Source organism: Cryptococcus neoformans, chromosome 1, assembly GCF_000149385.1.
Source record: "Cryptococcus neoformans var. neoformans B-3501A chromosome 1, whole genome shotgun sequence".
NCBI lineage: Eukaryota > Fungi > Basidiomycota > Tremellomycetes > Tremellales > Cryptococcaceae > Cryptococcus > Cryptococcus deneoformans.
Window position 1 is genome coordinate 72,501 of NC_009177.1, and position 13,338 is coordinate 85,838.

General features: G+C 47.3%; 3 protein-coding genes across 3 annotated transcripts; 1 reads left to right on the forward strand and 2 right to left on the reverse strand.

Annotated features, from left to right (window-relative positions):
• Positions 1–3,213: 3,213 nt before the first annotated feature.
• On the forward strand, positions 3,214–4,920 carry CNBA0260 (hypothetical protein; the record flags this gene model as incomplete). Its single annotated transcript, XM_772929.1, has 5 exons — positions 3,214–3,290; positions 3,342–4,020; positions 4,080–4,157; positions 4,212–4,389; positions 4,454–4,920. The coding sequence occupies 5 exons, from the start codon at positions 3,214–3,216 to the stop codon at positions 4,918–4,920; spliced, it is 1,479 nt and encodes a 492-aa protein (XP_778022.1).
• Positions 4,921–5,901: 981 nt separating this feature from the next.
• On the reverse strand, positions 5,902–7,033 carry CNBA0270 (hypothetical protein; the record flags this gene model as incomplete). The annotated part of the gene is made up of 7 exons (XM_772930.1): positions 5,902–5,939; positions 6,015–6,047; positions 6,201–6,245; positions 6,299–6,591; positions 6,670–6,900; positions 6,948–6,982; positions 7,028–7,033. The coding sequence occupies 7 exons, from the start codon at positions 7,031–7,033 to the stop codon at positions 5,902–5,904; spliced, it is 681 nt and encodes a 226-aa protein (XP_778023.1).
• Positions 7,034–11,805: 4,772 nt separating this feature from the next.
• CNBA0280 (hypothetical protein) lies at positions 11,806–13,279 on the reverse strand (the record flags this gene model as incomplete). Its single annotated transcript, XM_772931.1, has 8 exons — positions 11,806–11,889; positions 11,953–12,125; positions 12,174–12,555; positions 12,606–12,662; positions 12,719–12,805; positions 12,861–12,955; positions 13,006–13,114; positions 13,169–13,279. The coding sequence occupies 8 exons, from the start codon at positions 13,277–13,279 to the stop codon at positions 11,806–11,808; spliced, it is 1,098 nt and encodes a 365-aa protein (XP_778024.1).
• Positions 13,280–13,338: the final 59 nt, after the last annotated feature.

Sequence of the window (13,338 nt, forward strand, 5' to 3'; positions counted from 1 at the left end):
GTCGGTGAAAGGGAACAAGTCAGCTTCTCTACAGATCCTGCCGATTTGTTTCTCTAGAAGGGCGCGTGTGTCGAAGGCTACTGCTACAGAAGACATGAGGGCAAAACTCGGGTGAAAAATGAAATGTGTCAGCAACGAAGAGAGAGTGCGAAAGATGTAATTGATGCACTGGGTACTTTGGTTGCTGTTCGAGGATGCAACGCATCCCACGGACGGTGGGAAGCTTGTACGTACTCTAACTATTGCCGAGCCTTAAATCCTCGCAGTCAGCACACTCATGATATCTGAAACCTCAAGCACATCGGTCTCCGAATCACACGGTTGAGGTGTTGCAGGTGGTCAGGGTTTATATATAAATATACCATACAAAAACGTAGATACAGAGATCCAAACCAATTAATGGGTAAATATGCCGACATCTGATCACCGAGTGGAAAATGTGGTGACGTGTAAGATACACAAAATCGAAGTCGGACCGAAAATGAGGGATGCAAACCCAAAATAAAAAAGCCGAAACAGTGCACGACCCTCTGCCCCTCTTTTGTCCTTGTTCTCCGCTTCTCTCAGGCTCTGCACCAGAATACGCTCCTTTTTCCGCACAATAATCCAGACTCTTCTGCAACATTGTCCATGTTCTACCAGCGCCAAGGTCTCCAGTGGGTCAAGAGAGGATGTTCTTCGTGCCGAACGGGCGGACGGCGGACGTTGGATGTGGCGACTTCACTCATCATTCACAAAAGTGTTCCAAAGGATGGAGTGCACGGACGCACGCAAATCCAAGGGTCTTACGTTTCAATATGTTTGTCTGGAACGCATTCGAACAGCGCACAGCGCACGACGTAGAGGGGAGCCAGGACTGAGCCAGAGGCAAAGAGCAAGCAGCGTAAACAGGCAGGCAGAAGCTCCAAGAGGTGGCTGAAACACGCGTAATGTGCTGAGGATCCTTGTCACGCACAGACAGGAACTATGGCCTTTGGGTGAGAAATTGCTTATTTCGGATGGCAGGCCGTTTGCCGCTCTCCTTACTTTTGCTTTCACCAGCTCGTCAATCGTCGCGCACTCAACATTCGTCGACTTTACTTCTTCTTTCGCATCTGTATCTCACAATCGTCGATTACTGGAACGAACACTTCAGCAGCCCATCAGTCCTAGGATAGTGACGTTTAACGGGTAAGCCGAATAAACGATTATCCACCGCAGAATTTGTGACGAGCAGGTGAATGATCGGTATATACTTAAAGGAGGCAATCAATCACTGCTCTACCATCAACATCGACGAAGCTATTGCAGTCTAGAATTTATCATTATAATCGCTTATTCGGTTTCCTTCTACGCTAGATTGAAAGCTTCCGCTTCACCCCTCACTACACAGCCACGGCAAAGGCGGAGGCGCTCGCCGAGGGACTCTTGATTTCTACCGTGAAAGGAGGACCGAATTCAGTGTGTCCAAATTGCTGTGTGCATCTTTCCTATTGACAGCAAGCTGCTGTTGTGAGCTGTTAGTTGACAGAATCACAAACTGCATATGTATGGCTGACAAAAGTGATGGACAGGGAGTAGAACACTTCTTTTCATGCTTTGATTCAACTGTCTACCATCATCAATTCATTCGACTTTTTGAATCATACCAAAGACACGGAAGCTGCGCCTTTGATCCGCTCTGAGGAATAGAGACATTTAGTGAGTGATCGTCGGTCAAATAAGCGGCTTTATTTCTCCTCGGTTAGTGATGTTTTGGTACGACGTGCCTTTTTGGAGTGTCCGATGATGGCAAATGAAGGTGTAAAATCGCTTGTCGCTTGTGCTGATGGCTTTCTTCGGACAGCTAAATCGTAGATTGTGCAACTAAAGGTAGCAATCCCTGTACAGGTCCAATAATCTGTAAGCTCCCTTCCTTCTGCTCCGCTTTTCTCTGTGCTCTCTGTCGTCTGCCGATGGTCCCATTCTCCTCACTCTCTCGTGATAAACTCATGCCTACCCATTGCCTTTCTTGCCTCTCTTGCCTAAGCAACCCTCCTTTCATTTTAATTTATGTCGTGCATCGGTTCCTAGACACCGCACAAGCAGACACTCGAACCGGGCGGCCAAATGAGGCGAGGTATTCAAATTTTGTCGGGCTTTACACCTACTCGGGAAAAAAAAACCTACCGGCGTGTCATGAGGCAATCTACAGCGTATCTCAAGCTGACTCTTCCTCATTCTCAGCATTAGGACACGTTCCTCTCGTATTTTACGCTACGTGTCGCTCACGCATAACTACGTAACGCAGGTGAGTAGTGTTTGCCTGAACTCTCCCTTCCGTTGGCTCTCCAAGTCAGTCATCTCCGCCTCTCCCGTTCTCCGTGCTCTATTTACCCATCCTTTCGCTGTGTATTTTTCTTACCTCTGCCCTGGAGGAGGCGCTTCTCTGCCCTTTTCCGCTAGCTTTCGTTCGGGACCAATCGAGCCGGTAATGCTACGGATGAGGCTAATGTAGGGTTCTGGCTGGTGTCTAGGGCTTGTCAACAGCATCGGTTACCGAAAGAGAGCCTTCTTAGTGTCTCTTTTCTCGTGTTGTATACACCTTTCGTTCACGCACAGATCTGGGTTGGAACGCCACTCATTAAAGGGTGCTCCCTGGCTTCATTCACCTTGCGTGTCACTCGCTGCCACCTCTTCTGTCAATATTTGAGTCTTTTGAGTATATATCAGAGCAGAGTAACTTTTGGTTTTTTTTTTCTCGTACTTCTGTTCCCCTTTACTCTTTTCTGCGTCATCTTCGGATATCCCGTCCTCGTCTATTTTGGCTTTCGGATCAAGAAGATAGGAACTCAGAGCTCATTGACGCTCTCTTCTCCGATCAATCAGCTTTCTCGTGCTTTTGACATCGCTTTAACACCCTCGTTCCTCTACCAGACGATCACCGCCTGTAGTCATCAACTGTACCTCCACTTCTAACGTCAGGACTTCATTCTCGAGCTAATCTCTTTGGCTAGTGACTCGATCCTCTCTTATCGATATTACGCCGCTCTGTCCATCTTTAGACAGGCCTGCCCTCTTCTGTTCCTTCATTTTATCCTTTCATGTCGACTGTCCTTGACACGCATTGCTTGAGCGCAACACCCTATAGCCACCAATAATACGCTTCAGGAGTATCACAAGGGTGAGCGCCTGTTTCTTTATTCTTTGAGGTATATCGCTGACGTACAAGCAGACGTAGTAGGAGCTTTTCCAATGAGCAACCAAAAAGAACATCAGTATTGGGAGGTAACCGCTCCTGCCATTGAAGCTCAGTCATCTTCACAGACAGAGTATGTCTTTGATCAAGGAAGTCAGAGTGTTTCACTGACTCAATGCCTTAGACTGTCCCCTGTTGGGCCTCAGGGTGTGGACTACAGTCCCTCTCAATCTTTACCACAAGTCCCTGACAGTACTCCGCCGCCCAGTGGCTCACATACTAGTTCCGGCATATCCTCTACTTACAGCTCCATGATGCTCCCTCCTTTACGGATGACCCATGACCCTCGGAACCTTGTACCATCACCATTATCCAGCGGCCATCCTCAGATGTACTCCTTGAGACCACCACCACCGAATTCCAGTCCTAATCAGATACAAGCGGAGTTCTACTACTCTTACTCTATGCCTTACCCGCCGCGGCCACCAGCATACAGCGGTCACATGCCTGCCCACTCTGGCTCTTCGTCAAACGGCCCACCAGAAATCTTCACCCCTGTATCGGCACACACTAATAGCTATAGATTTAGCTACCCAGGACAAGGTACCATCCAACCATATCTTTTCTCTCCTTGGCAAGGGCAGGATCGTCAACTACCAGGTGCTCCGGGATCAAATTTTGGTACATCTGAAAGGAAAGGCTCCCCGGATAGCAGTACGACTACGGGAGAAAGATGGGACCGACCCTCGCCCAATCAAGTAGGGGCTGCGTCGCCACTGACAGAGCGGAGTACAAGTGTCGATGAAAAGGATTGTAAAGGAATAAGTTATACGGCTGATGCGGAAGTTAAACAGACGCCACAAGTATGTAAAATGAGTTTCCGGCGGCTTACTGAAGTCAGACGCTGACGAGATTTTACCAGATGAAGAGACAGTGTTTCAACTGCACGAACCGTAACCCCCCGAGCTGGCGAAAATCTGTTCTCCACCCAGGAAAAATCGTGAGCAGAGCCCAACTCACCTTACAGTCCTCAGTCTAACCACTCCTTATACAGCTTTGTAACAAGTGTGGAATCTTTGAGCGCACCCACCACCGGCCTCGCCCGCCTCAAAACGACGATCAAAAGCTTCGCAAAGCTTCTACGTTGTCCAACTCCATCCACCGGCGGGAAGCTCCTCCACCTTTGCAGAACGCTAGGACCGAGCATAGCTCAGCATCTCCGCGCAGCCCTTGTAAGTTTTTCGCCTGCCTCGCCATTTCCAACCGTAACAGAGGGATTCGGCTGACAGTCTCCAGTCTCCGGCCCTCAGTCAACCCCTATGTCTACAAGTCTCACTTACCCACCCATGTACGGATCTCCTGATCCCCTTCAGGCCTCTGGTGGCTACTTCCGTCGTTCAGCAACTCACCAGCCCACCCTTGGATCACCCGAGCGTTCACCCTTCAGTCACTCTATGATATCTCCCAACCTATCTTCTTCTGCTGAAGATCCAAATGCGATGAGCGGCACTGCAAGCCGGCATTATGGTTATCAACACAGTGTGAGCTCGCCCTATGCGCACGCTTATGCCAGCCGAAGAAGGTACGCGCCGACTGCGAGGGGGATGGTGAGCAGTCCGAGTATGACGCCTGGTGCTTTTAGCGGCGCGATGGGGCCGGTGATGACTCCTATTAGCGGACAAAGTCAATTAGGATCACAGACTCCCGCTGCTGGTGAGGAGAGGCAGCCCCAGCAAGGACAGGAGGATAATGACTCTGCATAAGGTCCCACAGTACTGCTCTTGAGCTAAAGCAGGTCACTACTGTAGTGAAGAGACTTGACGCTCGAGGCTTCCCCGCCAAATGGCCATTTCGCGCCATGTTTCCACCAGTTTTTCCCGCCAGATTAATCAACCATGCACATACACGAGTAAACGGCAACAGAACTTTCTATTCCTCCTTCCCGACTTAGAAATAACAAACATACACGGTCCCAGAGCAGACGACTAACCATCGAAATCGTCAACATGTCTTCTTTTTCCCTATTCACATGTCTATCGATCCATCTTTATGCCAAAGCCGATATGGAAAACCCCAAAACAAAGTACCACATATAAAAATTCTTGAGCTTCTTTTCTTCAGTGCCTCTTCTCATTTTACTGTACTTTCGTTTCATTCTTATATTTATGCATTTTTGAGGAATCTGGTTATGATTCGAAGTTTGGCTTACTTTACCGTCTCATTTAGTTATGACAGTTGTACGGCCTGGAACGATAGTAGATTTTACAGTGATTTTCCTTTCCATACCTGAGACCTTTACTTTTCTCTCTCTATTACCACGTGACTCTTTCCATTGTTCATTTAGTCTCCGTAACGCACAGTATAGGCTAATGATCCAATCTTTCAATGCATCCAGTGACTCAAAGAGTATGAGGTCATGTAAACAAGGCCACATTAGTGGCATGTGTAAGATGTCATACATTTTCCAACTCTATTAAAACCATATACAACGTCTTCCCCCAAAAAGTCAGAAACAACAAGCAGAGAAGCATTCTTTATCCCACTCCTTACACCTATCTCAGACAGCCGTCGTCGTACTCACATTCCAGGGCCCTGCATCACTCATTTCACACCCGACAGGGCATTTACACGTACCCCCCAAATCAGCGGGCAAGCTTTCGGCGGGGATGTACTGCAAAAGCTCGGGCTTGTAATTTTTGCCCAAGATGTGGATTTTGCGGACAGTGGCTTCGTCCAGCCAGGGTTTAATGAGAGACCAGACGGTTGAGAAGAGATATGGTGCCTACCAGTGACATGCGAAGCGTAGCAGTCAGCATTTTAATCAAGATAGATACTGATTGAAAGAAGAAAAAAATACATTGATGATAAACATGTGTCCCATCACTTCGGGCTAGTAGATGATCAGCATTTCGCTTAATGAGACGCGATGGTGATTGCCCATCATGATTATGGCCCAAAGTCTGTGCTTACGTCTGAAATTTGCCGAGAAAAAGATTATCAGCACGAGACTATTGAGCGAAAGGGGAAAAAGGATGTTACTCACAGTTGTTTTGGCCGACGGCGCTGGCTGCTCTGACATAATCTTTCACTACACACTCGCATCAGACTGTCAAGCTCAGTGAGTCGCTATTTCAAAAATACCTTTGTAAAATGTAGAAATACCGGCATTGTACAGATCCAAAATGGTACAGCTAGTTTCCACAAGATGACCCGTCATCTTCGATGAGGCAGGCAGCCTATCCCTCAAAAACTTCTCATATTCTGAAACCAACCTCTTCAGCTGTCGGTCTTGCGTTGTGATGGCATAGAGTTTGTTGATATCGAGCTTGCCGAGTTGTTCAATATATACAGGTCGGCCGTCATTGTCGGTTTTATGGTAGAACTGAGGGTAGTACTTGACCACTTGACTTTGTTCGGGGTAGTCGAAGCCATTGCTGCATAACCACCAGTCAATTTCTTGACCTATCTTATGCCGCCAGTCTCAGAAATGGAAGGAATAGCTTAAAACTTACGCAGCAATCTCATCCGCTCCAAACTGCTTTCTCCATTTTTCATTGTTCGCCCACATCAACTTGGCTTTGGGCAGGTCAAATTTTCTTGCCCGCAGGAAACGAAGTAATGTCTGGTCGTCAAAACGGTTGTACCCGATTCGCTGAACCAGAGCTTCCCAATCCGCCGGAATGAGTTCTTCGGTAGTGAGCTCTTGGCGAAATTCCTTCAAAGCAGTTTCTTGAGCCTCAGAGCTAAAGTCGGATTAGCTGAGCCTCGAATGTGCTCAGGAAAGACAAACAGATGGCCCGGGTGGCCGGAAAGAGGATCATAGGCCTGTGGTGGATAAGCAATAGATCGACACGATACTCGTGAACTTACGCTCATATTACCACTCAGTGGTTTTAGTCAAAAACAGTTAGTCTTCAAGAAGATAGAAGAAAAAAAAACAATGAACAGAACGAAAAATGAGATCCGTTGAATTTTTATTACATTCAAACAGCCTGGCCTGCGCCATCATCATGGCTGTCAGAGTTCGTCATCACAGGTGGAGCATCATCTGCGCACCTCTTTATAAAGTGACTTTAGGACCCGCCTCCACCTCCATTTATCTGATCCCGCGCCGTCCGATAAGGAAGTCCATATTTGGTTCCGCAGGCCATCACGCATAATGCGTATGACGGAAGTGTAGTCCTATATAAAGTATCTAAGTAGCGACACGAATGGACAACAAAACACGAGCCATGAGCCACAACTCCTCATGAAGACGATTGGGCGCTATCTCAGTCTTAGCCGGAACTCAGGGAAGAAGCATTGATGCGGCAGCAAACTATGGGGATCTTGCCACTATTAGGATGGTGGTGGGATGGAACAGCCATTGATCGAGCGAAAGAACAATACAATAATGGTGAGAAATGACATTACGAAAGTGACAGTGCACGGAAGTAAAAGGCGTGAAGGGAACATCAACATGAACGAAGGAACAAAAGCGAACTTGTAAGGGGGGAGTAGTCTGATGATCGATGAAGCTCTAAATAGCTGTTGTGGTGTGTAGCTGTTTCGACACTGGTTCTTACTCCTTCTCAGCTGGTCGTAGAAGGGCATAGATGATGGTGCCAGGTAAGAATATCGATCGTTTTAAGTACATATGAGTTAAAAAAGAATGGCAATCTGCGAAAATCATGAGACAGTTACAGTTACATACGACGTCTGTCAATCATCGTCAGTGTCGCTCCTTGTTCCTTGCGACGGTTTTCGTTCGTCAGTTGAAAGCACAATCCTCAGCTTGTATAGCCTTGACCACTAAGTATCAAGCAGCACTTACCATTCACCAGCACTCAGCGCGACATCATCTTTGGCTTATTATTTGTCACATATCTACCAGCAACCGTCCTTCGATTTACGTTGTTGTTAGATGTCAGATGTTATACATGGTATTGTCCAGGCTGTTTCAGATCTCCGGGACAACATAGGATGCGTTCGGCAACCGCTGGATAAATGAGCGATTCCAAAAAGTGCTGGCAGTTGAATCGATTGCTAAATATTTTACGAGCTCAATTAATAATCATTTTTTTATTTTCCGATTTTTTCATAGGTCGCCGAACGCGCAAAAAAAAAAACGCACTCTGACCTTGAATGAATAACGAAGAGTGTTGACTGATGTGTAGTGTGAAGTACGAGTAGTGTAAACAGCTGACGCTCTCATCACTGTCTGCTGGCAACAATAATGATGTCTGTGAGAACATGAAGTGTCATTACGGGATACATACTCTGATGATAGACGGAGAATGCACAGTAGTCAGCCGATACAAACTGAAGTTCGCAAGCCACTGCGTCGTCGAAGTTAGGACCCATTTTTATTTTTATTTTTTTACCAACGCTGCCGAACGCTCCCTACTATTGCTGAGATGGAATCAGGGATTAGATTAGACTCATTAGAGGGTCAAGTTAGGAGCATTGCTTACATAAGCTTTCCAGTTGATGAGCCCCGCTATCAGTGTAATTAGTAGGAAATAACTTCCTCTTTTTCATCCGAGACATTGATTATTAAGAGCTAACCGCAACGCTTATGATACATTAGACCTTGCGAGAGTACACATTAAGAGCATCTGAGAGCAGGAGATAGGGGACGACGACAATAAACGTGTGAACGGGAGGGAAGCAAGGAGGCGCCGCCGCCCCTATACATAGCGGGGAGAAGGAGCGGATAGGCCAGTCACGCACCAGCAGCCAAATGATCAGTGCTTTATTACATATCAATCACGAGCACTCACCACTACGGCTCAAACAATTTCACTCTCTAATATAATATGGTTGGTGACAAACCAGAGACATGAAGAGACAAGAACCAGAGACATATGATGATACAATTACTTACTCTGCCTTTGGCATGACGTACGAACCACAAAACAGCAAAAACCCTGCCTGCTGACTCGGAACTGAAAAGAGCGCTTGAGCAAGAGAAGCGACGAGCAGTAATCCTATGTCTCTTGAAAAGCCAGCCTAGTCTGGTACCGCGCCCTCCCACCATTACCGCCTTCGCCAGCTCACAGCCACATCGAGCTACATGGAGCATGGCGGAGCTCCACTGCGGTAAACAGTTGCCGTTTCGTCGTCAATGCATTCGTCGGTCGTACTCGTCAGGTTTCTGAGGTCCGAGACGCTCTTGTTCCCAGACGTACCAGGAAGTTTTAGGCTGTTTTGCTTAGAAGTGTCCCTGATACCCTTGTAATTTGGCGGAGACGCCCCTGCCGTCAACCCGACTCCCCCGGATATTTCTTCTCAGGGATCAACGGCTCCTTTCTCTTCGGACACAAACCTCGCAGGCCGAGCTCTCAACTTCCGACAACCCCCGGGACTTTTCTGGTCGTTCGTTCTTCGCTGTCTTCCGTTTGCAGAACTTTAATTATCTTCCTTCGCGCCACCGTCAACCAACTTTCAATCCAATAACATTCTCCTCGTCCAATCCTTCTTTCTGTTGGAGTTAGCGAGAACATGTGAGCATGGTGCCTGGATGGAGATGCGGTGGCAGCAGGAAGGAGAGATCAGAGATGTGAAGGGACGTGGTAGTTCTTTTCTTTGTATATCTGTTAAGTAGGTTCCTGGTTCTTTCTTTCTTCTTATACAGCAAACTAGTATTACAACACTTCCATTGTGACATTCTCGCGGACTCAATAAAATGCCCCCATTCATTAGCTGAAAACGCTTCAAAGGGCTGCATTGCGGGAGATTATCGGCGAATGGTAGATGATAGAAGTATAATATCTAACCCGATTGCCGCTGATTATAATTTGACTCCTCCTTTGTTACCTCTTGATCTGACATCCTGATACCTTAGGCCTGATACACATGCATATCATGCCGACGTCTGGCACTAGGATCTGATGTCTGAGGTCTGAGCTCGCCTTGCCTAAGCTCTAAGAAGCTTGCAGCTTCGCTCCGTCCGCTCAGCGGTCTCAACTTGCAAGAACTTCGATGCGAGAAGAAGCGAAAGGCGAAGGGCCATGTGTAGGGGAAGGTAAAGAATATGAGGTAGTCAAGTTTGTACGTTCTTGGGCAGATCTCGGGACACACGCCATAAGCCTATAACGCGCATATGCAATGCAGAAAAATTTGTAACTTATCATCAGTTGCGAGATCAACTTCAAGATTCAGCATCCTCCAGTTGTTATTCCATATCTCCCTTGAGATCAGGTCCCAGGTATTCAGGTTTGAACATGAAACTTGAGAACCTAAAAAGGCGAGAAGTGTGAAGCATGGGTAAAGATATTACAGACCAAAGAAGTCGAACAAGAGCACAGTCCTGTCTCAAGAGATTTGCTGGGTCTTGCGGGCCGTAGCTGTATTAGCTGCAAAATTTCTAATTGCAAAGATGTACCATAGGCTACAGGCGACGGGCGACGGACAATGGGACTACCATCATGACGACATGCTCCCCTCCTTTTCCGCATATGCTTCGCTCAACACCTACGCCATCTGCAACTGTCATTCCTCACCGACCAACGATATTTGGGAAGAGTGCATCCCTCTTCTTGATTTGAACGCCTTCTGGGAAAAGATCCGCCCCCTTCGCTCAATCAGCCGAGTAAGTTGTGCCACACAGTCTTGAAGCCAGATAATTCTGCCTAGCTACTCTTGAAACATGTTACGGCGGACTAGGGCTACTGTCACGCTATGTCGTCGCCCTTGTCGCTAGAACCACAGTCAATGAAGCGGCTGAAGAAGTCGTAAAAAAGGTATGTATGTCAACGGCTCCCTGAGACCCGAAGACAGACGGTTGAGGAAGGCCCGTTTATATGGCACAGCTTGCAAGGTGCGAGAAGATATGGGAACATCAGCCAGAGGGACTGCTCGATGGAAGGAAAGGAGGAAGTTCATGCTAGAACATTGCATGCAATGTTCTCGGAGCGGCCATCTCCAATATCTTACTACCCGCTGCTATCGCTCGACGATGCTTTCATTTCCACCAGCCTCCACGACTCATACTCATTCCTTACTCCATCTACCCCAACTGCCCTGCCGGCAACCAAAGGAACGCCGCGGCCACGAAGGAATCTGCCCAGGTCGAAGCACACACTTTCATGCCCTGCACAACTGCATCGTCTTCCTCTCACACTCTAATTTGCCAGCCTGCCCAACATCGTCACCCTCGAACACCTTACAGACAAGCGGCAATGGCGAAATAATGTGCGAATCCTAGGACGAGCCCGATGAGATCCCGTAGATTACGATCAGAAGATTTACTCTCTCCATCAATACAGCGCCCGGCCCATCACTGCCAATAGACGTGAACCCGGGGAGTCAATCTATGACTTTGTCCTTAGCCAATGCCTCAAGTCGCTGCGAAACCGGACAGTAGCCGTCACATTCAGGCCCCTCATCGTCTCAAGCGAGGTTTGATTGAAGAGAGTACAGAGGAGGAACTTAAGAGTTTAGTAAATTTGAAATGAATGAACAACGGTCTTCAAACAGTGTGAGCTGTAGGATCTGTATTAGGCTTGAATAGGGGTCGAATTTGGGAACAATGTTCTCGTATATCGTATACATACGCCACGCCACGTTAATAAGATTGGTTTTGCTTTCGTCCGATGTCAGAACAGCGACTTCCTTTTTCTGTCTGCCGTAGACCCGAGAAACAGTGATGAAGGCTGGATAACGCCCTACACGGTGACACATATCTTGCCAAAATGCTTGCCATCAGCCATGTACTGATATGCCTCCTTCAGGTTTTCGAAGTCGAAAACCTAGTAAAATATCAGCCCTTTGGTTCTTTAGGCTTTGAGTCCCTTTGAGTGTGTAGAACAAACCTTGTCTATGACAGGTTTGACATTGCCGACTTCTAATGCCGAGATCATTCTCTTCTCGTCCTCACGGTTGCAGACGAAGACTCCACGGACATAACTTCCGGAATATAGGATAGTCTGCGCCAGGTCCTCTTCCAAAATCTCCTTGGGTATGTCTTTATAGGTACTAAGGTAGCCTATCCGCCAAGGATGAGCAATAATCTTGAAAAGGGAACCACTCTTACCTGAAACGGCTACAAGACCTCCTCTTCGGGTGCTCCTGATACTCTTGCCAATTGTTCCTCTGCCGCCAATCTCAATAACGAAGTTCGCTCCCTTCCCCTCAGTGATCCTACGCACTTCTTCATCCCATTTGTCTATCCTGGAATAGTCAATGGTATGAATTGTATCGGCAAAGTTACCCTTGACGAGAGGTTTGAGAAGATCGACTACGCGATCAAGCTTCGATTGGGACGAAGAAGTGACAATGACCTTTGCGCCAGATATGAGGGCAATTTGAGCAGCACAAAGAGAGACACCGCCGGTACCGAGGCAAAGAACAGTATCACCAGACTGAAGCCGAGGATGATGGGAATAGAGACTGCTCCAGGCAGTGGCATATGCGATCTGACATTATTAGCATTATTACGAAATTGTGGGAAGTCATGACAATTCACTGCTAAGGTTGAGGCATCTTGGTGCGAAAAACTCTTCGGGATCTTTACAGCTTCTGACTACGCTAGGGAGTCAGCCAAGCTTACGATTTGAACAATACTATTTCAAACTTTACCTGGTCGCAGACGAAATACTCCGCTGCAACCCCGTTCCTTGCTCCACCAATCCCTCTGTTCATACTGTCCAATGTCACATCTTCATCCTGTTCGCTACCCATCAGCCAAGACGATTACTCCATCTCAAACAGGTCAACTTGCCTGATGATGTCCTTGGAATATAATGGGCGTGACGCGGTCGCCAACTTTGAAGTCGGTAACATCATCACCTACAGCGGCAATCTCTCCGCTTGCATCTTCCTATGCTTCAGTAAAATAACCTGCAAGTCACATGGAAATTACACACCAGAAACTGGGACAATTCCGTCGGGGATTGGATGTGGAGCTGGATATTGGTTAGTAGCGATTTGCAAATCACGGGCGTTCAAAGACAACGCTTTGATATTTATCAGAATCTTTTATCCAAGTGAGATTTAATATACGACCCAGTAGCGGATTGTTGCACTTACCTCTGTCGATTTCTTGATTTGCGGAAGAGGAGCACCTTGCTCAAAGGTGATACCGCTCAAATCGTTGCGGTGCACGAGGACGTATCTTTTCATGGTCTTAGGAGAACTCATCTTGGCAGTTTTCTAGAAGGGGATTCTACGGAGGGAGCCAGAAATCTCTCCTAGTAAGT